This window comes from Apteryx rowi, unplaced genomic scaffold, assembly GCF_003343035.1.
Source record: "Apteryx rowi isolate R43461 unplaced genomic scaffold, aptRow1 scaffold_78, whole genome shotgun sequence".
Taxonomy (NCBI): domain Eukaryota; kingdom Metazoa; phylum Chordata; class Aves; order Apterygiformes; family Apterygidae; genus Apteryx; species Apteryx rowi.
In genome coordinates this window covers 1,944,653-1,972,175 of record NW_020451071.1, presented here as the reverse complement: position 1 = coordinate 1,972,175, position 27,523 = coordinate 1,944,653, and the positions used below count along the sequence as shown (strand labels likewise).

Sequence of the window (27,523 nt, the reverse complement as noted above, 5' to 3'; positions counted from 1 at the left end):
TCTCACCCTCTTCCCCAGGGAAACCCTGCCCAGGAGTGCTGCGGCCTCAAACACCCAGCGGGTCAATGGGAAACTCAGCTGGCCGCCCAGCAGCTCCTGGGAAATTGCCATCAAAACAGGGCATATTTGAGGACTCTCTTATTTGATATTCTTAGAACTAGGCCAAATTAAGCCCAGTACCTCGCATGTGACAGGCTTGCTCCAAAACCCAAGTGTGTTTTAAACCCAGGCAGGTCACACAGAACATGATTCACTGTTGATACTTGGTTGTTAAGGTGGTTACAAATCTCATTCTTTTCAGATGCTAAATAATTACCAAACATTTTAATTTTTAATGTGTTAAGAAGTTTTCATTTTAAAATACATGAATTCAAATGTACTTAAATTTAACATGTTAAACCATTTAAAAAAAAGGATAGAAATGAATGAATAGGAAATTACATTTACATAACACTAGTCTTTGCAATTAGACTGCAACTGGAGCCCTGGGGCTTGGGCTAGCAGAGCTGTGAAACACCGTGCAGGCTGATATAAGAGTCATGGGCTTTCTGTAGTTGTCCTTCACCTGGAAGTCTGGCCTGTGAGCCTCCGCGTGAACCAGGGGAACGTGAACAGCCGGTGTTAATTCAAACCTTCCTTTGGGATGGGTGTAAAAAGCTGCTGAAATGCACTATGGACAAACTCACTGTGTCTGGACTAGTTCCCTGCCCCTGAAGTCTGTTTCCAGGTAGTTTTCCTACCCTTCCAAAATGGAGCGGGCAATGGCAGCATCCCCCACAAGATGCAATTTTGGCTCTTAACCCCAAGAGACTGTTTGGAGTAAGGCCCCCTCCTAGGCCAGGGCATAGCAAGAGGGTAGGAAGAGACAACTAGGATGTGAGGACGAAGCCAGCAAGACCAGCAAACACCAGCAAGGAACCAGCAAGGAGTGCTGGCTCCCACCCAGCTTCCACTAACAGCTTTTCAGTAGGGCTTGCAAGCAGAAGCAGCCCCCGACTGCGGTGTCCTGCACTGGCAGGATCTCTGCAGCCAAAAGCTCGGTCAGACACTCTCTGCTGTCCCTAATAGGGCAGCACCAAGCGTCTGGCAGAAATGGAGGGCAGCAGAAGCCACAAGATGTAAAAGCAAGCAGAGAGACCGAAGCCAGGGCGCCTCTTTCCAAATGCAAACTGCATTTAGGCTGTTTCACCTACTTTACCCCTGTACATCTTCATGTCCTCCTAGCTCACTTTATTAATCTGCACTCTGAGGATGCAGAATAGATGGCCTGGGATGATGGCTTTATTGTTCTCCTGCACTATGCTCTCCCCAGATATTTTTACTTTGATGTGAAATTCAGCTTCAAAAACAAATCGCTCTAACAACTGTTTTAATTGCTCTCCAGTAAATTCTGCTTAATCTTCCTGTCCCAAGAACTGTTTTGTGTTAAACCATTGCTTCAGCTGCATGTGGGAAAGGAATCGCTGTCCTTGGCTGTGCAGTGAAAATGACTGACTGCTGAGCAATTAGTTAATCTCCGGGATAGAAATGTTTCACTAAACAGTCTTTCTTGCTGGATTTTGGARGAAAAGAAGATTTCTATAGGTTAGTCTGCTGGCTGCTTGAAAGAAACAGTAAATAATAGCCTTTCTGCAAATTTTCATTGATCCTGACTTCACAGATACAGCAGCATGCAAAGGCAAAAGCTTCCTACCAAGCACATTTTAATTTTGCTATGGAGAAACTGCATTCATGTAGTTTCCTCCTAAGCGATTACAGAATTGACTTGTAAGAGATGCAGAGATTTCCAATAGAAATAACAAAGAGATACCATTTCAGGACAAGGAGAATTATTTCTGTGAGGCTGAAAAAGCCCTTTTAAGGGAACTTTAATCACATTTTAATGGGCAAGAAAGGGGTTAATCCTTTCATCATCACTTAATACTGAGCTGTATCCCTGAGTTGCTCATCTAAAGAAAAAGCTGCACATGTGGGGAGGGAGAGGCAGCTCAGAAGATCTCCACTACAGCCTATGAGCAATTTCCCAGAGCCCAGAACTTCCATCACCTCGTTACTGCTTGTGTTGTGCTTTAGAAATTGGACACTGTAGGTCAAATTTTAATCTGGTTCCATTTTGTGTTAGCAATCAATTTGCACAGCACCCGACTACTCTTGCAGAGAGACATCTGTGCATACTGACAGTCAATTAGGCCGATCTGTATTTGCGAACAAGCATGCCTATTAAAAAGAGAGTGTTTGTGGACTCGCCTCATCTATTTTATACCTGATACGGATCTGAAGTTATTCTGCATTACTTTAAAACATGTCTAGATTGAAGAAGAAAGAGATGAAGAGAAGCAGGCAGAGATCCAAGTCGCATTTGTCACATCCTGAAAGCACCATGGCCCAACACGTACATACGGCACTAGAATGGGATTCAGGTGAATGGATTATACTGCCGGCCCTGTCTTTGGCCACATGCAAGGGCTTGTGCAAATCACATTGTCTCTTCATGTCTCCATCTCTTCCTGTATAAGACAAGATGCTAATACTGCCCTGCTTTCTGCAATTAATTGGAAATCCCAATGTGCTAGCTAACTATTTGCAACCGGGAGACTAGGCAACCAGGATTCATGGCTGATAGCAGAGAGAGGCTAATGTTTTGGCTTATTGCCAAAACTGAGATAGCCTATTAAAAAAAAATCACAAAAAATACACATGCATGTTCCTATAAATTCAATTCAAGATTAAGGGCTCAAGTCTGCTGTGCTGAGACATCTAGGCCAGTGCACAATGGATGAGCAATGCTGAATGAAGCCCTTTCCCGGTGCCCTGATACATCAGTCAGACCCTAACGAAGGGTGGCTTTTACACCCCCTTTGCAAGGAAGGATCAGTTGAGACCCTCAGCTCGAGTGATGGGCACTGACTCTCCAAAGTGCTGTGAGAACAAGTTTAACTAAGGGCATGCTGTGCTTTGATGCTAAGGAGTTGGATTTCCAAAAGAAATGCCAAAGCCGCTTCCACCGTCTGCACAGTTGCACACAGTTAGACCGACCTCAAGGCATTTTGTGAGACCAGGCAAGTCCCTGAATCAGCAGCTCTGTACTTAGGCGCACAGTCAAGCTCTCTCCAGACGAGCTCCTCCACTGTTCACAGGCTCTTCTGCTATTCCAGTCATCCAGAATCTGAGCACCTTCTGGCCACAGCTCAAGCACTTACGGACACCTCGCTGTCTTTGCACCCCAGGGGAAAACAACGCATGGATTTTCTCTTGGCGCTGGCCTAGCCGCTCTATCTGATGCCTGCTGGGCTCTGCATCTCTGTGAGTAAAGGGATGCTGAAGAAGGTTGCTGTGCACCTTGGGAAGTGGGGAGCTTTGCCATGGGTTTTAAACAAGCCTCTGGAATTGAAACTAATCACTTTTTTTCCTGTTTTCGCCTCACTGTTTTCTGTTTTGTTCTAACGAAACAGCAGATGCCTTAGCACATTCCAGAACAGCCTGGTTCAGACCTATTTCTCCAATACTGTCAAAGACAGCAAAATGCACATTCCACATACAAACACAGTCATTTTAGACAATAAACCAGCAAAGCTACTTTATTTATGAATTTACGGGATGCTTAACTAGAGCAGATTTCAGGCTGGTCTAGTTTAGGGTGAGTCCATTACAGAGGACAGCATTAACTTGTGCTGCCTGAGCAGAGACTAAACTGTGTCTGTGATCCAAAGAGGCACAGTCCTTTCTCTGTTACACCCCTGGTGTGCAATGAAACCCAGTTTTAGCCTCCTAATTCCCACTTTGGACCCTAAGTCCTAACACTGATTTCAACAAGAAGACTAAATTGGACTGGGGGACTGAAATACTTTGTTGAATCAGGGCCTATTTAATTTTCTTTATATAACATAAAGATGGTTAAACATGGGGAAATTGAGCAGAGCAGCTCTTCTGCAGTATCTGCTCTATGAAACTATTACCGAATAATGCCTCATGGGGACCCTTGCTCCTTCTCACAGCTTAGACGTATCCACTTTGGGAATTTAACCCCCTGCCTTTCTTTACGCCATAATAACTATCCCATGTAAACCAGCCAGCCAGTCAGGCAGCTGGTGAGCAAATGAAAAGGTTCCTTCTACTCTCTGCCTCTTTCCCCAGATCTCTTCGTCTTGCAAATGTGCTCTTAATGGAGAGCATCAGGTATTTATTTCTTGCTCTCCTCCTTTTCTCCTTCTGTTCTTCACTGAGGCAGTAACGAGAGGGAGCACAGGGCAGGGGGGATCTTTCTCCTCTTTATTTCTTTGCCTGGCCTTAGGGCAGAGAGAAGAGCAGATTTTTCACCCCCTGTCTTTCATCCTCTTGAGGATGTTTCCTGCTCTGTATAACACAGAGCTCCAGTAAGAATGAAAGTTGAGGTACTTGTAGAGACCTTGGTGAACTTCCAACCTTGGGAAACAGCAGCCCTACAGACGGCAGCACTGCAGAAGTTTTACCACTGACCTCAGTGAACCCACGCTCTTCCACGGGATCTAGGAGAGCCACAACAAAGACTGCCTCTGCCCACAGCAACAAAACGACCCCACAACTTTCTGGAATCCACCTGGACCTAAAGAAGCTGATGCCACGGCTCACCAAGCCGCGTGCTCAGACCATGCTGCGGCCACCAGTCCCGCAGGCATTTCACCCAGGGCTCCGTAATTAATGGGAACGTCCCATTCCCTCCTAGCCTGACGGCAGGGCAACGCGCTCCTTGTGAAGCAGTGCCATTCATGAGGACAGGGTCAAGCTAGATCAGGCAGGTCTGGTAGTCGCAAACTTATACTGGTCACTGGATCAATCCCTGCTATTGGCACGGGCCTAATGAAACATCACTGCTAACGGCAGCGTGGAGCACTGTCAATTGATTAGGGCTTTGCTGTGGTGCAGAAGTGCTGTGGCCTGTGCATTTTAGTAACAGATGATTAAAAAAAGAAACTCCTCAAAGAAAGCAGCCCTTGTTTTGCCCAGCGTAGCATCTCTTAGAGTGATACACTTCAGAGCATAAACAGGGAAAGATAGTTCAAAGCCTCCAGATGACAGCGGACTGGTTTCAGCTTGGGGCAGGCTGCAGAAATGGTGCTCTCTGTGACAGGGAAAAGTGCCAAAAGACTTTTCAAGCTGCTCTTTAGCCTGATGTATCTTGGAACAGTAAATCAATCTTCAATAATAATATGCAGCACTAATCTAGCACGCTTCTTTCCCCATATTGCAATGCTTTGGAGAAAGCCGGATTCACACTACTGCCTCTTTTGCCAGATGTCAACACCAGGGTGTAGAGAGGTCGTATTATTTGGCCAGGGTCTTCGAGATGCTTAGTGGAAAAGCTAGGGATGGAACTAAGGTTTCCAGGCTCCCAGCCCAGAGCCCCCACAGCAGCAAAAGCCATACTGCAGAAAGATTAAATACATTAATATAAAGGTATATAATAAATAAAAAAGTTATATTAATATAATGATGGGCTTTCTTTTCACTGCTGCTCAGTCTGGGATGTATACTGGGACTGGAAGTGTAGTGAGATTTCAAATAGCTCAAAGCTGGAGGGTTCAAGTGTAATTACAGTTAATTGCTGAAATTAAATCTGGTCCAGGACAACTTTACTACTGTAGAGGTTTGCGTTTGGTGGTCACGGTAGAGGGGGCAGCATCATCTCTGATTCTTAGTGAAATTTTTCAGAAGGCCTTGGCTTTATTCCAATGAAAAATGTCACAATATCTTCACTGGTTAGCCATACTTGTGACAGACCCAGCATTCCTGCATATTCCTAGCATAATGCTGCATAAAATCTGGACCCAGAGGATGTGCAGAAATCTTCTTTTGTTCTTTGCATTTGTGCCTCTTATTGGTTTCTATCTGAAGACCAAATGGTGTCAGTGAATGCCTGACAGAGACTCTTAATTACAAACTAATACACAAGCAAAAGAATTTCAAATTGTTGCCCAAATGAACTATTCTCTCTCCTCTACTTTAAGCAGAAATTTAAATTAATTGGAATCATTATGACTTTTTTCCTTAAAAATTACTGTACCAGACTATAAAGCACCTGAAATTTAATCTGAAATCTTCAGTTCTGAAAAAGGGCTTTGCAACTGAAAGCTTGCTGATTTTTTTTCCAGCTATATCAACAGTTTGACAAWAGCTACTACCTCTCCCTATAAGCCTGGCTTCTGACATTGAAGACATTCTGATTTGCTTTAAGAAGCTTCAGTTTTTATGGAATGTGCTATGAGTTTGTTCACTTAGTCATTTTCAAGGTTTCATTAATTTATTGAAAAGCTTTTATAACAGGAGCTTAAATTAAAACAACGCATTTCCCATGCCATGCAATGTAGAACATAATCAGCTTTGTTTGGAAATGATGAGTCAGAAATAAAGAAATTATTTTTAAGGGCAGTACATATGAACAATAGACCCAAATGAAAGGGACAATGTACATCGAATCTGCCTTTGCTGTGATCCAAGGCACCAAAACTTGTTCTGTCTTTCCACATTATGAAACAGAGGTCAAACTTGTGCTGCTTTGTCAGTAAGACATTCCCAATCTGAACCCACAGCAGGTCCCACAGCAGCGACTAGCCTGGCGGGAAGAGTCCCCAACTACAGAAGGAAATTCAAGCTAATTCAAGACCATGGCAGTATTCTTGAGCAGAGCAGATTTAGGGATCCAGGCCAAGGACCTGATCTTTTAAATGCTCATGGGTTTGAAAGTGAGGGCATGTGTATGCCACACCATGGAGCAGGGCACAAAGATCCCTGCCGTAGTATAGTGGTGTGCCCTGGCAGAAAGGCAGAATTAATTAGCCTCAGTACAGACCTGCACTAATTTGGCTGTGCTGCTTTTCAGGTCCCATGCTCATATGGTTGCGTGGTTCTGCTTTCAGCCATATAGATGTGCCCGAGATACTTCAGAGTTACTTCTCTTCCTTCTCGACCCATAAATACAGACTATGTACATATCAGAGAAGACAGAACTTTTCTGGACCAAATCCACCTTTCAGGTACTGGAAGATAAGTGCTGCCAGTGCTCCCTCCCTTTCTACAGATCTTTTGGATGAAGCCCAAGCTTAAACTACCACTGGGCATATCATCGTGCCTACCTTTCCCATGAGACATCCTGCAATCAAAGTCAAAGGAACTCTGTGAGGGAGAATGAGTTGGGGTAATTCAGCAATTCACTTCTCAGCTTCTCAATTTAGAAATGAAAGAAAAAAATCCACTGGCAGTGTGACTTTATACTTCTTTTAAACTGAAATCAAGACCCAGCAAAGATGAACACCTCTAGCAGATCACTCATTGACTGAAAGACACGGTCAGCCCACTGCCTAATAGACACAAAATAACTCAATTAAGCCATTAGCAAATCCCAGTTTAACAGGAAAAAAGACTGAAAGGTTATTTAAACTTTTAATATCTACCTCATTTAGATATAAAAAGCTCTGTGAAATAACCTTAACAAGTATCCCTGGAATTCTTCAAGGGAAACATTTTGCCCAGCAGGGGCTAAATTTTTCCCTACTGAGAGCTCTCAGTTGGCAGCTTGAGAGTAAGGAATACTGGTTGTTGAAACATTGCCTTTAATTGCCTTTATTTGCCTGTAATTGCCTTTAATATGATTACAGTCACTACTGCAGGGGGGGGGGAAATCCCCTAGGGAGAGAAAAAGACCCAAGATATAAGTAAGCAAACATTGAGGAGTATCCAGTCAAGAAAAAATATTCTATAAAAAGGACATGCAATCTCCACCTAAAGATAAAGCCTCCCTTCAACCAGAAGTGGCTGGTGTAGAGCTGCTACTGTGTATTGTAGCTCAGAGACTGGAAGAAATGCAGTTTTTCAGAGGCATCAGTAATTGTCAGCTGAACAGGAGCGTTCGATTTATGACATAAACAAATGAAAACTTTTTAAAGAGCAAAGAGTCTATTTCAGTGATTTTGGTAATGTCTCCTGAATCAGCATCAGTGAACAGCTCGTCCTTTCTGGGGTGGAAACTGCAAGGGAAAGGATGCAAAGACTCAGTTCACTCACTATCCTTTGACCAAAACTGCCCATACTCAGAAGAGCCTGGAGAAGAAGAGTTATCCACCAACTAGACAGCTACTTGTGACAGCAAGGAAATACCACAAGGGCCATGAAAAATTTAAATGGAGAAGTCCACTGTCCCCTGAAGCTCACTTTCTGAAGAAATTAAGCTGTTGTTAATGACAGCTGTATCAGAGCTTCTCTAGGGCAAGGTCGGTGGGCAGCCTACGTGATGAAGACCCATGGACAATTGGGTGCTCTGACCCTCCCCAAAGGGACTGTTACATGTTTTTTCTAACCTGAGAAGATGTGACTGAAGAACTCAGCAAGTGGGTGACTTCACAGACTTTTGTATTTATTTATGAAGGGTATCAGCAAGAGGAAGAGACAGCACAAAAGGGTTAACCAGTGGGGATGTGGGAATGGGATAAACAGATGGTGTGGTGAAGAGCCATTTTCTTCCCATTTACGTGCTGTCTGCATTAAATCAGTCCCTGGGCTTCCATGCCAATAAACTAAGGCTCTGTTGGGGAGGATTTTAGTGATTTGGCTATATCCTAGTTGCAGGTATCATTCTACTGTGTGCTGGCATTTTGCCTAGTCTCAGGGAAAATGGGCCTTCATATTTCTCTACGTGATTCTTGGTGATCTTCCCTTATACCTATATTGCAGTGATTGCCATTTCTCTAGATGTGGATCTCTGTAAAGCTCATCAGCCCTGTTTTATGTTCCTATCCATGCATTTAGGCACTAACACAGGATGATCCTCAGGGGCTGAGCCTGCTGTTTTTGCAGCCTTAGCTTATCTCATTGCTCCAGACCCAAACAAATTAGTTTGTGATCCTCAGTATTGTATACTTTGGCAAGTCTGGCTTTAAAAGTGATCAGAAATGACCTCCTGATGTAAAATTGGAGCCAGTCCAGCTGATTTGTCCCCTCTCTTTGTCTGGTGCTAGTAAGAAAACACCGTCCCTGCAAACTTAACAGGTCTTTGCAATCTATAAAATTGATGATTTGGTAGTTCCCCATTTGTGACTACGCTGCACCCTGTTTACACACTATTAGTATCCCTTCTACCATTCTCTGAGCACGCACAATTAACACAACACCAGCTGGTACATGATAAATGCTCTGCGAGGATGATGAGCGGCTCCAGATGGAACGAGCACAGATCTCTACCTCTGGCTCCATTACCTTCTCGTCTCAGACGCCCTATTAGCTTCCAAGTGTTCCTTTCAGCCTCTAGGAGCTTGGCTAGAGCATCCTCTCTGGTTTTCCCTGGCTTGATTTTTCACTATGCCTCAAAGTTCAGCAGAGGTTATCTGATGTCCAAAAAATCAAACTATAGGTGCTGATCCTCCCACAGTAGACAGGCATTTGTTTAGCAACTTTCTCCCAGAAATGTCTTGCCCTAGGCCTCGAAGGAGGCTGACTTTCCACAGTGTAGTGCAGCACCTGCCTTAGATGCTGGAGGATTATCTACAGATATGCAGCTGTGCCAGATGTTCCACCCATGGGGCAGGGTTGAGAAGGATCCATGGGACAAGAGTATCTGTCTATAAGAAGCCTAGTAAGGTTAAAGAAGGCTCTTGTGGATTCTGCAAGGTCAATCTCTGTTCCAGCAGAGTCTTTATCTGCTCTGTTAGCAGCTATCTGACATGCTGGACTGAATTCGGGTACAGTTGGTCTGGGAGGAAGTTCTTCATGGAACACATTATTCATGGATCACAAGGCAAAGAGTGCCTTCATTCAAACTTTTTGACAAATGCTTTAAATTAGGACTGATGTGGATCAGCCTGGTGTCTGTTTGGTATATCCATGTATGGCTGTATTTTGCTTGTAAATTATTATTTATATACTTTTGTAGAACATCTTGAGGTTATTGGCGTAAGTCCTTTCATAAATGTGGACAATTGATAACACATGGAAAACATGCATGTTTCAGTTCATCCCTTTACTTTTCTACTGTAGCCTTCTTTGGCAGGAGGGCTAATATAGCCTGAGGAGGAGGAGGCTAGGAGAAGCATGGTGGTCATTCACAACTGAGCTGCTTTGAACTACCAGCAACTGTCTACTTAAAAATGGACTTGCCTTAGTCACRTAATGGAGATGGACATTCATTATAATGGCAGAAAGTCAAGGAAGGCAGAATAGGTGGAAACAGGGAGCTAGACCTAGAAATAAAGTGCTGAGGTGTCAGGATGCTCTGATAAGATACTCTGCTGCCCAGGTCAGGGACACAGAGAAGGAAACCCGGACATGTGCGCCCTGAGGGACAAGCAATGAAAAGCAAAACTAATCTTAATGAAAATGCTGCATTTCAACTGACTAGGAGAAATAACTTGCTTAGAAATGGCTGTTCTCTACCACTGTCCGAACATCTGCTGGTTGCTGAGCTCCCCATCTTCATGATTTGTAAGGGAGAGCAAAGCATTTCGGACTCTCAGAAAAAGGCAACAGTTGTTCTTGTGCAAACAGAAGTGTTCTCCATAATAAAAAAGCAGAGGACACAGACTGTATCGAAAAGGAGTATGTTCTCAGAGTGAGCTGAGAGGTAAAACTTCCCCTAGCCCCAGATATATAGTGACTGATGGAAATATTTAGATAAGAAGCATTATACAAAATCTTTTTGGCAGCTGAGACATCATCTATGAAGTACCAATAAAATAATCTAACTTTCAGCTAAAAGTCCAAGGGGAGGCTCCAAAGTTCAAAAGGTCACTGACAGTTTAATTAACGAAGTTAAGAGAATCAGAGACTCTTTTAGAACTGCTTACACTATGCTCTTTTTTTTAAAAGTAACTTACATCTGAAAACCATATTCTGTTTTTGTTATCTTTAGGAAGGGAAGTAAATTACAACTAAGGGCTGTGGAGACTGAGAAGTAAAAAGATGAGGAAAAGACAGGGATTAATAATAAATATTCTTTCCTAAATTCACTAAAGATTTTTGCCTTCAGCATGTTGCTCAGAAATGTAATAATAGGGGCCTCAGATTATTTGGGGTGCTTCCCAGAATCCCCCTCTTCTGCCTGACAGCTATTCCCACCTCTGGTATATATGTAAATCAGCTACTCCAAAAATTGCTCTTCCAGACTTTCATTTCATGGGACCTAAACTGAGGCAGCTTGCTAATCACAGCAACTGGCTGACAATTAAAAAAGGCACAGTCAATCAGCTATCATTAAGTTGGAAGTGACAGGCTGGGTTTTATTTTTAACCAAAACTAGTGGGATTCATACTAACTTCTCCACAAAGTTTCTTTTGCCCTTTGTGTACAATTTAACACTTTCCCACATGCACAATTTCTTTGCTGAAGAATGCAGCCTAAAAATAGCATGCAATGTAAGGTAATTTTTTTAGGATTCATACTACTGCAACAATTATCCCATGCTGATCCAGCAAGTTTGGGTATTACTGCACCTGTGAAGCGTGTGCTGCAGAACAGTAGATGGATGGATTTATACTTGCACAGAAAAGAAAGACATTATGCAGGTAGTTTTATTTAGCATTTTATGGGTTTATAGTATGTAGCTGCTGAGGAGCCTTTCTGTGCAAGCCAAGCAAAATAACTGTTTGGAAAGGAAGTGCAAGGATGAAATCAGAGCCCTCTCCAGACTAAAACAGCTAGGAAACTATTACTGATAAACGACACTGCACAAAACTGATCCCATTTTGGGCAGAGCCAGAAAGCTCCCACTTGGGTGAATGCTAAAGCTCTGACTGCTCCTTGTGAAGCCTATGAGAATTCATTTAGATGATCCCAGTGAGCTGGCAAGGGTTCCCTTCCCCAGTCATGATTCAGGGTACGTTCCAGCTGGCATTCCCAGTCTTGCAGAAGTAAGGCTTGGAGGAGTGAGAAGTCAGGTGTAGACACTCATTTTTATACCTGAAAGTTATGCTGAGTTACTAAAATGTCTGGAGTTTGGCTCCAAGAATCAATGACAGGAAGCAACCAGAGAACTTGGAATTGACCATCTCAGCTTTGCAACATTTCCCTCTTTTTCTGCGGTTACTGTGTTGGAAAAGTTGTAGATCTACCTGGTAATTAGGCTCAACAGTACATGCAAGAAAAAATCTATTGCTCTGGGCTAAATGTTTGGAGGGGTGTTTCCCCTCTGGACACTTTCTGTGCAAATCCTACCTGTTAGGATGCCTGTGGCCTTGTAGTTAGTAGGAGCTTTACTCAAGCAGAGGTGGGCCACAACCAGAGAACCACCTGCAGCAGTGGCAGCTCCTGGGACCCATTAAGGACATCACAAAACAAGCTGGCTACTGTCAGCGGTAATACAAATACATTTGTAATACTCTCAGCATCCTCTTGACACCCTGGGCATGGCAGAGAGGTGGAGGCCATGGGAGGGAGCTTTAGTGAGTCCTGTTTTCATAGACCAACCGTGCAGCTCTTCAGCAACCTCAGCTTACAGCACCTGGATGAGACGCCAGGCTCTGAAAACCCCTTTTGGACAGTTTTGACAAGGTGGCTAACTCGCACGTTTCCAGACTCAGTGACTGATGGGTGCTTAGGAGCATATTTAGAGGGAGGACGTGAAGGTAAAGGGACTGTAGCTCATTCCTACCTCCTACCTGGCAGTAGTAATGCCCAGAATACCATTCCTCTCGCTAGAAGTGATTAGCTGTCTAGGCCACTTCTGCAGGCAATAGAGAGAGAGGCAACTCGGAAATCAACGCATTCCACCAATCTTACACCCCATCTTAAAGAAGGCCCTGTCACCATCTCAAGTCCCTCTCGAGGGGCAGGCTGCAGCGTGAGCACAACCTGCACCAGACACCAGAGCATCCACACGGCAGAGCGCTGCGGGAGGTGCCCCAGCCGCAGGAGAGGCTGTGACTGGGACTCGCAGCTTACGAGGCACCGGAGGAGCCACACGCTATGGGAAATTCAGCTTCTTTAGGACAGTTGCTCAAGAGATGGCCTGTCGGAGAGCTAAGCCTGCCAGAAGTAACAAGCCACAAGAAAGCCTCAGGGCGCTCCAGCGGTGGTGATCAGCTCTGCTGCCGGCTGAGCTGCCGGTGCCAGTGTTCATCATAACTTCAAAACACGGTGCTACCCATAATGAGAATGACTGTCAACTGACAGTCAAAAATGAAATGGAAATGTTGCTTCCCGTAGCACCATGCATTCTCTCTCCCCTTCTTTAGCAGTTGGAAGAATAAAAGCATCAGTTTTGTGGGGAGGTGAACACAAAATATATTTTTTAATATTTACAAGATTAAAAACATTAAACCTTTGATTTTTTTTCAAGCAAAATTCAAGCCATGTGCAAGAAACACTGCCCTGAATCAATATTAACAGACAGCCTGTAGAAGGCTTTTCTGAGTGAACTAAAAAGACTCTCTTAATTATGACAAAAATAATAATATTAGAAAATAATAAAATAATATTAATAAATAATATTAATTCACAAAGAGCACATCAGCAAATCATCCTCAGTCTGGATCTTCCCTCTAACACAGCTTTGGTTTTTGCTTTGTTTTTCTGTGGGTGCAGCCCATCTCTGATGTTTCCTGATTAATGCCTTGTCCACACACAAATAAATCACTCAGTTTATATTTCCCTGGCTAGCTTAAGAAGAGATACCTGTACCTTTAGCTGGAGTAAACCAGCAGAGCTTCTTTTGTAACAGCTGCTGATCAGAGTCTSTGTGTGCAGAAAACAGCACACATGATTTTTTTCTGCACACATGATGTTTTTCTGCAGCTATATCATACTGTTCAAAGATCCTTGAATGGCAAGTACGCTAAATTGCCTTGCATTTCTCAGCAAAAACCAACAGTAAAATAATGGCCTGACAAATGAGATCAAATGCCCTTTTGATTTAGATTTAGACAGAAGCTATGTGTCCATGATAAGTCTACTCTTGTAACGCCAAAGGATTATAAGGATTGGGCTCAGCGCTACTCTTAACAGAGTCGGTGGTGTTCTGCCTCTCACTCTTAAAGAAGCAAGATCAGGATCTCAGGGGAAGGTATTTAACTTAGAGACTATATCAAAATAGAACAGGAGTCTGCTGGTACCCTGCAGGATTAACGTGGCTCTGAAACACTACTAAAGATAACAGTGCATTGGTTAATCTCTGCACCTGTCTGCAGTCTAAAGGCAAAAGATAGATCCAGACTGTGCCAGGAATCTGCACTACATGAGGTCTTCCAAAGGCCCCTGAGAATATACAGTGCCCTATTTTTCAGGTAAGTATTTATACCCTCAGTGAGGTACCCCAGTGCTTGAGGTGGCAAGGAGAGGAGAGATTTCAGGTTTATCACCCCCTCCTCCACCAGTCCCTGAACATGGTCACAGCCAAGGGAACGTACAGGGCTTCTGGAAGTAGATAAAAGCCCCCATCCTTCCGCTGTGCCTCCAGGGAGGTATTCGGAGGTACAGTTGCTCCCACACCCCCACACCCCCAGTTCCCTGATGACCTGAATGTAGCACAGAAGAGACCACTGTAAGGGAGAAGTTAAAGGGAAGTTGTAAAAAAGGGGAGGAAGAGAGGGAGGGAGTCACACAGAAAAGGGTCAGGTCACAGCCACCAAGGAAAGTGAGAAAGAAAACCTACAGACAGCTTTTGCAGCAGTTGCTCCGCTTAGAGACAGCTGTCCCATGTTGTCTTGCAGAGAGGAACAGAGGGGTGAAGTTAACGCTGCCGGAGCTTTCTCTTTGAATTTTTATGCTGCTCTTCTACCTAGCAAAGTCACGCAGCAACCTCCAAGGACTTCTTCCTTGCTTTGACTGCCTCACACTCAAATCCCTGTGCCCCAGAAGAGGAGCAAAGACACAAGGAGTTGCTCAGGGTAGCAGGAGACTAGAGGAAAGAGCTGCAGAAAAACTCTAGCCTCAGATCTGTAATCCTTACTCACATGGCAGCACATGGGCAGCACATGGGCGTCAGTGGGAGTAAGCGGAGCATGGACTACGCTGGCCCTCTGGAGTAACACAGCTATGAATACACTAGGAGTTACTCCAGTCTCCATACTGGTAAATTCCTCACATGGTTTTGGCTCAGGCACTTAGCACTTTCTCAAAAAATTGCTGGGCAAAGCTTATGCACTTTGGATGAGACCACATTGTGTTAAATGTTGGAAAGTTTAATGGTATGGAAGTAGGCTCTCCTGCCTCATGCCCATTTAATACACAAGTCTAGGCACCATCAGAGATGTTACCAGATCTAAATTAGTGAAACATTCCTTAAGGAAATAGCACAATGGAATATTAAGATATTGTGCTGCCATTTAGTCTGAGGATCCCTGAGATTACATCTGATGATCCTCCCTCTCAAAGGCTGCTCTGAAGTCAAGAGCCAAATGGCACAGAGGATCCCAGAGTAGGAATCTGAAGATAGCTGGGAATACAATGAGGCCAAACAATAAAAAACATTTTGTCTTAAGTGAAAGCTTCCTAGAACATAATGAAAGCTGTAGGGTCTGCTAAGCTGTGAACAAAATGAAACTATATTGATTTTTGAGGATATAACTTATCTGCTCTGTAATCTCGCTAAACTGTAGCTACAGCTGAACTGCAGCTATAGGACTTCATTTTCTGGGACAACACACTCATAAAAAGAAGAAAAAATCCAGACAACTAAAGACGAGAGAGAGAGAGAGAGAGAGAGAGGAAAGGGCAGGAGCATCCTGAGGCAAAGTAAAACTATCTTTCCTTTCTCACATGAAAATGATGACAAAAGGAATTTGATGAAATTCAAGGCAAGGTGAGTCTGTGAGCTCTACTATCTCTTTGGGCCAGGGAGCAAGAGGAGGTAAATTCCACCTTTATGCCTGACTGCTCTGACCTTATTGGAAAAAACAACAACAAAAACCCAAAACCCATGAATAAGAAACTGTTTTGCTTCTGCTAGAGTGATGGGTGAGCAGAGAGGGAGGAGGACAATGAACAGGTGAGACCTTTGGCTAACACAGCTGAGAAAGGTGTCCTTTGCCATGATCACAGGTTGAGTTGCGCCTTGCTGCCACAACGAAGCAAGAAAGACTGTAAATACCTGAACACAATGCCACAGGGAGCACAGCTAGGGGCTGTGGCTCTGTTTTGCCCTGGGGAAGTGAAGATGGGTGTCACCACGCCTGGCCAGGGAACCCTCTGTGCCCCCTTGCCCTAGATAGGGACAGCAAGCAGCAAGATGTATCAGCCTGCAGATGCTTTTGGTCCCCCAAAAGATACAGGCAGAGAAACTAAACAAGTCATACACTTTCTGGGGCATTTCTATGGAACAGATAATGGCAAGAAGGGGATCTAATTAATTTCCAATAGGCTTGAGCAAGCCACTGAGGTGCAAACAAACTCTGAATTAAAAGTCATGCCAAAAGCCTGCTGACCATATATAAGCCATAATAGAAATTGATCTGCTGGATCTGCCCTTCCAGAGGCTTGATCCTGCTCTCACTGGGACCCTGGCCACTGGCTTTAACCAGCAGAGGAATAACCTGCACATCCAGAAGAGAAGTATGGAAAGTGAGAGATAGATGAGAAGGGAGTGCCAGCCTGGGAGTGGGCACAGTCCCCCTCATAGGACAGGAGTCCTGGAGCCCACCGGAGCCTCCACTGATTGATCTACATTACTGGTCACAGCAACTCCCTAAACAGCACAGTTCCCTGACTTCTCGTCATTAATAATGCTGGAGAAGCTTGTTCTGCCCAGATAGGTTTTGCCATCATCACCGTCCCAGATGGAGGAAGCTCCCAGCGAGAGTCACTATTGAGAAAAAGGGCCCCTGGAGACAGACCACTGGGAAGAGGAGGAGCCCAGCATGTCCTGCTCCACAGTGACCCCCACAGCTTGCAGAGCTACCCAAAGACCGTGCTCTGATCCTGTCCTATGCAGGCAAGTCATTCCCCAAAAGTGAACAGGACCGAGTGTGAATAACAGCCTGCAAAATGGAAACAGCTCTGACTTAAGCTGCCATAATAGTGAATGGCTTTCAGAGCTCAAAACCTGCAAAAGTCTGTGGGATCACCAGAGCACGTGTAAGCACCTGGAACCAAGAACATTCAGGAGCAACGGCCAATACACAGAGCTACACTTTCTGCCCGACATTGTTTCTACATCTGGATACTTGCTAATGTAGCCTGCTTACCAGAGAGTCTTAAACATGAAAAGAAAGGGGGTCCTAAACAAACACAGGTACAATCTTCACCTTTGGGAGATGCTAACACAGAATTCAAATTAAAATAAAGCTTTTCTAAAAATTCTGTGACATAGAAATGATGTGCGATTCATTCAAGAAACAACATGTGATGCATAAAATCTCAAGCAAAAACAGAAAACCAGTTTGAAAATAAATTATTCTGATCTGAAATAGAACGAAAAACAGGACTTTTGTGTTAAGACAGTCTGACGGCCTCACCTGCTAAAAAGCCTCAGAGCTTCGCACTGTGTTGGAGGAATTACGTAACATCAGTCACTCACTATATTGTCCCTGACCTCCAGAGCTTCTCAGAGATCAGAACCAAACTTTTCTGGATGGTATTTCATTGCTTTAAAGGCACTCGTTTCTCTTTGCACTTCCATGACTTATTCTCCAGCACATGTTCCAGGAGCAAATGTCCCAGAGATCCTATATGGACAACTGTCCTCCTCACCGGATGCTCCTGATTCATTTCTTTAGCACAGCTCATTTTGTTCATGGTAGGAAACAGCAGTATGTGACTGCAGACCTTAAAAGCTGTAGGAGAAATCTTTGCTTTACTGAGACATAGGAGAATTTTAGCATTGGTTTCAGAAGGGCCAGAATTTTACCTTTACTTTTCTTGCACATGCACAAACTCTGACAGTCTAGCAGTTATCTGAAGATGATGCATCAGCCGGTGTAAATGGAAGCAACCATGAGAACAAGAGAAAAAAGCATTACAAATATTTCAGCTGAACACTTGTTTTCTGTAGGAATGCATTAGACAACTCAGTGCAGGCTTTCCTTTCTGAATTTTGACCATCAATAAAAGGTACATTCACTCATACATGTCTGAGTCTCCTAGAAACCTGTCTCAGCTCCCTTTCTTGGGCCAAGCTCAAACTCAACCTCAAGCTTGCAGGGAGAGGCCCTCACGCTAGCTGTGCAAAATCCTGAAAGGCACTTAATGAATTAGACATTATTAATATTCCCTTCCAACACCAGAAATCAGTAATTAACTCTTTGAAGACTCATCCCAAGCACTGCTTTATAACTTTCAGTCCTCAGAGGCAGCTATGTAATCTCATTGTGATTTCAAAGAATATCTTTCCAGATTAATTATTTTCCCTATTTGGGAAAAAAGTTTAAAGTCCCGGTTCTGCCTTGGAGTGTGCATTAGTGATGTTAGATGTGCCATAAAGATTTCAGTGCATGAAACAAGATACGCTGCAATACTTTGCAATTACAGATTAAAAGTCACTTTGCCACCCTGAGCAGGAGAGACGACTGCATGTTGAAAAGCTAACAGGCACTCTCATTTTATGTGCTCATAAATGCAGCGCGATGTCTGAGCTACCTAACACACAGAAAAAGAAAACAAAAATCCAGAGGTGATAATAGCATGCTGAGCAGATGCCTTAAGTAGGTCATTCGACATGCCAGGCCTCTAAATATTATTTGGGAGTGAGAAAACATTATTCTCCCACTTCAGTGTGACTGTCTCTTTCCTGTCATGTGGAACTAACCTTTTGTGCTTAGTACTATTATTAATTTATTAGCTTTTTGACCATCTAAATTGTTATATAGTCTACAGACTACATCTTAGTGCTTGTTGAGGGAGAATGCTTTGGCAGTAAAAATATGTTCGTGAGTGTATATACCCACATACATGCATGCATATTTTGAAGAGTAGACTTGATGGAAAAATCAATTCTATCTATATATTTCTGACAGTGAGAACAAACAGGCGTTTTCTTGAGTACAGAACTGCAAGGAGTGTATTGTTGTTATAATTAAATGTCAAACCTTACAAGAGATGACTAAATAGAAAAAGTGCTAAGTATATTTCCATTGAAATCAATTAACGGAAACAATGATTTTCTTTCAATTTAGATTATACAACTCTAGCCCAAACTGCTGCAGTACGGTGCCACTCTGTCAGCCCAGTCTCTCATTACTTGAACAGCGGCTTTCTGTTCGCCTGAGGAATGGTGTGTTGGATAGCGCTACATTGCCTAAGAGATGAACTCACAGTCAAACCCTTCCACACCCAACAGGRAATCACACATACTTTTGGCAGATAGGAGGTTTGATCCAATTCCCTGAATACTTTTATGCAAGAGGACTTGGGTTATGTCTCTGGTGTTGAAGGTAAGGTTATCTATTTTGTGCCTATGAACAATACATAGAATTTTTGCAAAACGGGCTCTGGTTTAGCACAAGTTACTGCAATACTAGGAATAAACCTTCTTTTCCAGAGATGACTCTTGAGTAAAACTGTAGGAGACATGATAGGTGCAGATCATCTCTTGTACCTGTATTTAAAAGTTAGCGATCAAGAACTCTCTCAAAAGTCAACAGAGAGAGGACAATTTTTCCCTTTCTAGACTAGGCACGTAAGACCGGGCAGATGATTGCCCTCTGGAGGTACCATTTTTCATGGACTATGAAGGTGACTGGTGACTGGCTTGGATGCAGTCACCCAAATTCGAGGTGAAATAAATTCCACCCTGTTTGTACCATATTGACACGATCTTTCCTTGACTGTCCATCTGCTCTCACGCTCTTACCTAATGCTAACACAAGCACCCAACAGATATGTCACTCCTCTTCTGCAAAATCCAACCTTTCTTTAGAAGTGCTGTTCAGGTCCTACTTGCTTTCAGTCGCTGTCACTGTGGGAAAATGCATGTTTCTAACACTGAGCTATGCAGCGGGTGACCTGAGCTCCCCGAGCATCACCACCAGAGTGAGCAGTGACTCCCTACGCTGGAGCCCTGAAGGGGCACCAATTTGGCTGAAACCAGGTGTGAGGGAGAGAAGAGAATCCATGAAAAACAGCCAGGAGGCTATTCCCCATATGCATCCCAGAATTGCCAGATTGAAAGCCAGCACATTGCTTTGTCAGGAAAGGATCCATGTGTGTTTTTCCTGTACACAACCTTGTCACGGCTAACAGGGGTAGAAGAGTCCCAGGAAGCTAGTTGAAGTGATAGGTTCACTGTTTTAAGAAGCAGAGAGTATATTTTGACACAGCGTACGTTGTTTTATCTTGTCCCATGAAATCACCTTCAAGAAGCCTGAGCAGAATTTTCCTCTCGGGACCTGCAGCTTGTGGCACACTGCAGGTAGGCGAGAATCGCAGTGGAGGGGGATGCTGAAGTCAAGGCTTGGAGGACATCTTATCAACAGATAACTGATAAGCTGGAAACCCCAAACCAGCCTTCAAGCCCAAAAGCCCTTTTTCAGGTCTGAAGCAGAATTAAGAAGCTTCAAGTCAGAGGTAAGCTGACAAGCTGGAACCAAACCCGATTACAGCTCAGCTCTTTCAGGCTCCCGCACAGACAGAGGGGCTCTGCAATCCTATTGCATCTGCTTTTTGCCAAGGGTGTTTCGTGCCGCATTTGGTATATTAATGAGCACAAGGAAAGCACTGAAAATTAAATCTCCTTTGAAAGAAGTATTTGGAAACTGGACTCAGAGAAATAAAATTCTGGTTGTGTTGAACTCCTGTTTCCATAGAGCCTGAAATTGTCTTGTAAAATATTGAGGTAGCCTCAATACGTTATCAGGTGAGATTCCTCAGGTACAGCTACAGAAAAAAAAATGTTTCTGAAGCTAAAGGATCTCAGTTAATGCTCAATAATCTATAAATCATTGTTATGAGATTTCTCTATGCAAATGAAATTTATATAACCCTCATCAATCTTAAAAAAAAAATCATAAAGATTAAAATTTGCAGCCGCAATGCGAATTAAAGAACCCCTTAACCTGTTTTCAAGATACGTCTTTATAGCTAATTAATTTTTAGATGAAGTGTTCTTTGAAAGGACTAATGGAGAGTGAGCATTGCTGATTGATTATAAAATGGGCAGGAGGGTTTAAAAAGTGAGCTGTGAATGTAAAATCACTACCAAGCTTTATTAACCTTGCCATATTAAAATTCTAAACTATGCAAGTGAGAGAAGCAGGTATTAAAATAATACTTTTGCTGAGTACCATTTATTTATTTAACATCAATAAATTTCTCTTAGCTGGTCTATGTCAGGCAGATCTACCAGACTGACCTCTGACTTATATTTTAGCAGGTGAGAGATTAAACCTTACCTCAGAGGAATTCAGAATTTGGATTCCATCAGACTATAAAATTTAACTTTATACATTATGCAATGGAAAAAAAAAACAGTAGCTGCAAAGAAAAGGAAAAGAAAGAGTAATTCCTACGTCATCCTGCTAGAACTGCTACCCAGAGCTGCAAATCTATGGGTAAGTTCTATTGAGCCATCATTAACAAACAGCTACAGCATTTATTGAAAGGCCAGTTAATCTGCAATGACCTGAAAACATCAAGAGTAAACTGGGGGTTGTTAAACGTTGCAAACAGTCTGCAAGAGTTTCCAAACTTTTGTTACCTAAGAAAGATGAAAGCAAGACCAGTTGCCTTACCCGTTTCCTCAAATTGCAGGTGAGCGTGAGATTTCTTGAGAACGAGTTTGCGAAAGCAGTGTAAAAGTCCAACACTTTAAGCAAGGCTTCTCGTTTAATAATATGTAAATCACAGTATGTCAGAGCCCGTACATTGGCACAAGCATGGGCTAGACTAGTTTCCTTCCAGAAGATATCACCAAACACATCACCTTTACCTGAAAAACAGCAGGAAAAATGTGTTAAGGGTTAATGCTTATACAGTGTTCTTCAGCAAACAAATGAATTCTTCCCCAAATGTCTTCTGCTTCCAATTATTCTTACATCAGCTTCCAACTCTGAAAACTAATAAGGATAAAACTTTTAAAAGTACCTGAGCTACTTGAGTAGCCTTAGCAGTAGCCCCAGGCTTTTAAGATATTTATAGGTTGCTCTGTGAAGTGTCACAAGCCATAAAAGCCAGACTGTAAAGGTCTCACTGTAGCTGAAGATGCAGGTGATGGATTTTTCAAAAGCACCTGAACATAATAAGCACTAAATTAATGTTGAATTTATGTTCAGGTGACTGAACATAATTTCTATGGATCTGTCCCTAAATGACTTAGGAGCCCCAATCTCACTGTAAGTCCATGGCATTTAGGTTCCTATATCACCACAGCTTTGCAGTGCTGACTGTAAAAGAGCTGGTTTCCAGGGCCCGAGGACCACATTTTAAAGGATGTTTAAACATTTCCACCTCGGTGAGAGCAGCAACTTTCTTCTGAAAACCCACCAAAAACCTTCCTGACACTTTAAACCTCTAAATACCTGGCTCTCAATCAAAACAGATCCAAAAGTCTAGCTCTAAATCCAAACTCATGTATTTAAGTAGAGTCTAACTCTATATTTAAACGTTTGCTGAATAAGGGTTTGACCCCTTAAGCATCTGCACATGTAAAAAAAACTGCACCTATACACAGAGGCTATGTCTACCCTGGCAGACAGTGCAGCAAAACAGCAGATGCTGAGGACCTGAYATTAACTCTGCACATTTGGAGGACTTAGGACTCGCTCTAGTCTGGTCCCATGGACAGGACAGCTACAAGCGACAGAAGTGCATTAGGTGCTTCTCCACATCCTCCAGTTTCGTGATGATGATGATGATGAAGGACATCAACTTCAAAAATACACTCCTGACCCAACTACAACACCAATGTAGACGCAGACACCAGATACATTTTCAGGTTTTGACCCTATGGTTGTTCTGAGAACAAGCAGCGGCGGCAGCAGAAAGACCATGTAAGGATCCAAAAGCTGCCCCTTCTTGCCAGGCTGCTTGCGGGCGATATGCTGGGCTACCACCACGACAAGCTGACACCTCAGATCCTGAAGCAGATGCCATGACACAATGGGAATTTACAAAATAAGGTTCTTTCAGATTCTAATAATATCCAAGCTCTTAATTTTAGTAGTTACTAAAAAGAAACTAAAATGAATCGAACAGTGGTGGTATCTCTATTGATTCTGGTATCTCAAGCAGTCCCCTGGTGAAGGTTAGTGATTTTATAGTCTTGGGACAGAAAAGGTAATATGTTTTAACACTTCCTTTTTTAAGAACTTGCAGCATTTCACTCAGCTCTATTTTGGGAACACAAACCAGAGTAATAATTTATCTGATCTTATTACTCTTTGTGGTCAGAAACTATTTCTGCCTTGGTATTGTATCTTGTAAAACCATCACTAACATTTCTCATGTAGAATGAAATAAAATTTGCAAGCACTTAAATTTCCTTGTTTCTATTTTCCAAGAAATAACATAAAATCTATAGTGTAGAATCATCCCTTAGAAAGGTTATAAGTGCACTCTTATTGAATTGCTTTTAAACAATGCTACGTGTTTTGAAGTAATTAAGATTAACTGCAACACATAATACACCTGATATAATTTACAAAACAAGTTGCCTTAAAATGCTCTTCTTATCACCGAGCACTTCCTAGTAACATATCATTTCTCTAATGTACTGTTTGAAATTACCCTTTTCAGTTAATTGTCCTTGCCTATAACCACAGTTCAAAACCTGGTTTACAGACATACTCAGCAGTTACATAATTTACAGAAAATAGACCATTTCTGAAATGCACAAAATTGCTTAATGGATTTGTTCTCTGAGGTGGATGCCGGACAGCACGGAGTTCTGCTTTCAGCAGCTGCAGACTGCAGTTAAAAAGACAGAACTCAATAATAGGGGCTATTATGATTTTCCCACTGAAATGTGAGGAAAATACTTGCTTTCTTTGTAAATTTAAGGTAATATATAGCTAATCTAAGCCAAGAGGTTGAAAGCAGAGGATGCTCGCTCGGAAACCCTGTATAATGCTCTTTGTGTTACAGAATATACCAAAATCACATACAAATAAAATCACCATTCACAAACTTGAGAAGATCTTTTCATTGTCTTTGGTTCAGTGAGGTAGTAAATTATAGCGGGTTCCTCAAAAAAGGGCTGAGACATGCTAGACACCGAATTTATTCTCTTCCTCATGAGTCACCCGGCATTTGATTTGAATTGCGAATCGTTTACTTGAAGAAAGAGACAATTTAAAAGGCAAAGCAGGTATCTGTCCACTGCCAATGCTCACTGATTCTCAGAAGGTAAATAGAAGAGGGACGTTAGCTCCGACGTATTGAGGTTTATCTTCAGAAAATATAAAATCTTGGAGGTGTTCAAGACTTTCTGAATGTGCTATTTTCCCCCCACACACACTTCTGAGTCTCATTTGTCTGTTATAAATACACCAAGGAATGTACTGAATGCAAACAAAACCTAACAAATCCTCTAAAACAATGTGTGTTTTCTCATAAATCCGGAGATTAATGTACTGTACTTTGGCCCTATTAACTGCAGTTCACGGCATACGGAGCAGTAATTATTCATTCAAGTTTTATTTTACACAGCACAACTAACTGAAAAAAAAAACACTCTTTTATGGAATTTCAACAGACAATTTAACCGGTGGGTCTCAAACGCCAGCTACTCAAAGCAGCAGTCCTAATATCCTGCTACACAGGCGCAAAGCTCTGCGCGCTCCCTCCTCTCTGGAAAGGCCTCTTCCCCCCGCTCCGATGGTGCCCTAAGCGTGCACGAAAAAGGGAAAGCTGTAAAACGAGAATGGGAACCTTTTGCATACATTTTGCACTTGATATGAAGAATTACACAGAGGAAAGGGTAGAGGAGAGTCAGGATCTGGGTGTCACYGGAACAAGGCTGGCCGGACCATGGGTGTACGGATTTGGGGACTGACAGAACCATGGAAAGCTGGAGTACCCGAGCAGAGAGGTTGCTCACGGATACAGTTCATACCGCAACAGCTGCACTGGTTTCATCCTCAATGCAGACAAAAATGTGCTGGTATAATATACACATATGCCTGTATATAAGCATACACATGTATGCATGCCTGTATGGATGTATGTACATAGAGAGAATATATATATATGTATATATGCATAGTGTATRTGTGTGTGTGYGTRTAYACACRYATRTRTATRTATRTRTGTRTGTATATGTACAGTATATGYTTATAGAGAGATTTACACAGCATAYAACTATGCAATAGATAATTATATTATACACAAGCTCCTCTCCTATACAGAAGCAGCGATGCTGCTAGAAAGCATCGTCCCCAGGCACCCAGCTCCACCTACTCTGAAGCCAGGCAGCTTTCTAACATGCATGGCACTGGGTGCTTTTATAAAGGTTGTATGTACATGGCTCAGTCCTACTCTTGAAATATTTAAAATTCTATGTTAAAAGATACATTTAAAACTTCTTTTTCATTATCCACCACTCCTTCATCCCCAGACAGAGATTTAACTGGAAGCAGGAGTATGACTGAAAATGTCAAGAAATAGGGGGATTTCTGGGGCCGGATGTTGTCCGCAGCTTTGCTCAACGGACTGACTTGCCGATTTGCGAGACTCTGCAGTTCATGCCTGGACCTCTCAGGCAGACCAAATCTTAAGGGCCTTATGAACCCCCTGGGGGCTTGCAAAGGGAATGAAAAAGTCCCTGGATTCACATAGGGGAAAGACTTGTTAAACAGCTTCTCAGAACCTGTATATATCTATATAAATACAAAGTGTATGTTTTTCTATCTGGGGACAGAAACTGAGCTAAGAAATATCCTAGTAGACTTAAGAACCTGATGGGGCCTTTGGGGAAAAGTTTGGAGAGGCAATGAAAAAATAAATTCCTGGTGGAAAACTGCTCTGAGAGGAAAAACTCATAAAAAGGGCCAAGACTCTGTCTTAAGGTGATAGCTCTTGGGGATGGGAGCAACTTTGGAAAATATATGCTGTGCAGTCTTAGCTAATAGGCCAACTACCCCTTCCTCCATTTTAAAAACATCTCCCAAGACCCATCAGTCACACTAGCAAGGCCAAATGTGTTGAATAAGTAGGCTTTCCATCATAATATGCTCGAATCCTGTGCTGCTTAGGAAAAGCATAAGCAACACATGCTTTTTTTGTTGCAACCAGTTGCTTTTTCAGATGACTGGGAGTCCAGAAAGTAGCTCGTGTGCACAGTCAGATGCATCACACACGGACCGTGAAGTTGCTTTACCCAAATGCAGCCAATCTCACATTCACATTTACTGCACAAGCACAGAGTGACCCTGTCGGTCATTTGAAATGTAGTGATCTTTGGGCCTGCTGATGCCCCAGATAAGCATATTATTATTAGCATATGCTAACCAGAACCTTCTAAATACTGTGGTTAGTGCCCCTTGTAAACACGAAAAGCTGGAGCTAGGGCAGGAGAAGGCAGGGCAGGACTAAGAGTAAAACTGCATTACAATAAGATGTGTGAATGCAGAATCAGAAAACCATATCATACAGAGAAAATGGCCATTCAATTAGCTCTGGTACCAAAAGCAATGAAGTGATGGCAGCATGCACAGATGTGGAGGTCCGTGACCAAATATCAAGTTCCTGCAGCTGTAATCACACAGCAACTGGTATGTATGTGGCTGCATGTGTCTATGTATCTGCAATCAAACCCCTGGCTGCAGGACAGACATATCTCAAACTAATGCAGGAATCCAATGAGCGAGGAGGGAACCCACTCCTCTTACTCACAGTGCCTCTGTGATGGCTTGGCGATAGGTAAGCTGTGCAACTCCTTGCCTTGAGGCTGGTTGCGATGATTCACAAAATGACAGGATGAATTCACAGAAGAAAATCCATTTCAGTTATTAAACACAAAGCTCTCCCTGTGGGTGAGGAAGATCCTGAGACACAACTTACTAGATGATAGGAGAATATACTGGGGAAGTACCACTGTATGGTTGCTTTATCTTTCTACTTTCTCCTATGCATCCACAGTTGGCCATTTTTGGAGACAGGCTACTGGGCTGGCTGGATTTGTGGACCTAGCTGATACAGCTGTTTGTGTCCAAAGAGGGGATTTGGAGACGAGCAATATGAGCAAAGATGACTACTAGACCATGAGAGAGGGCTCCCTGCCTCTGTCAATGTTTTAGCCCAAACCTCCCTAGGGTATCCAGAACTCCCTTGAAAATCAGTTCAGAACTGGGCACTGAACAGTCAGAAATCCAGCTCTATGGGACTCCACATTAACACATGAAAGTGCAGAATGATGGGAAAAACAGCATTTAGCATTTGAAAGATTTTCCAAGTGGCCAGTAAAGAAACCAGTAACAAGAGACTGTGTCAAAGCCCCCAGTCCCTTCTGGCAAAGCTACTTTGCATTATTTAATACACTGCAACCTTCCCCACCAGTAGCTAAAAAAAACAAAACAAAACAAATTCACCTTTCTTCAAACAAACAGGACCAAATGACTGCTCCAAGAAGAGCGAAAGGTCTATATAGATATTCCTCTATTAGTGAAGGGTTTATGGTCCCCATCTCTCACTTTCACTGCAC

General features: G+C 42.8%; 1 protein-coding gene across 1 annotated transcript in view; it reads right to left on the bottom strand.

The window, feature by feature from the left end:
* KCNH5 (potassium voltage-gated channel subfamily H member 5) overlaps positions 1–27,523 on the bottom strand; it is a 161,364-nt gene that overhangs the window by 7,016 nt on the left and 126,825 nt on the right. The window contains exon 10 of the mRNA XM_026088642.1: positions 21,618–21,814. Coding sequence (XP_025944427.1) covers positions 21,618–21,814 — 197 coding nt within the window. The remainder of the gene's footprint in view (positions 1–21,617; positions 21,815–27,523) is intronic.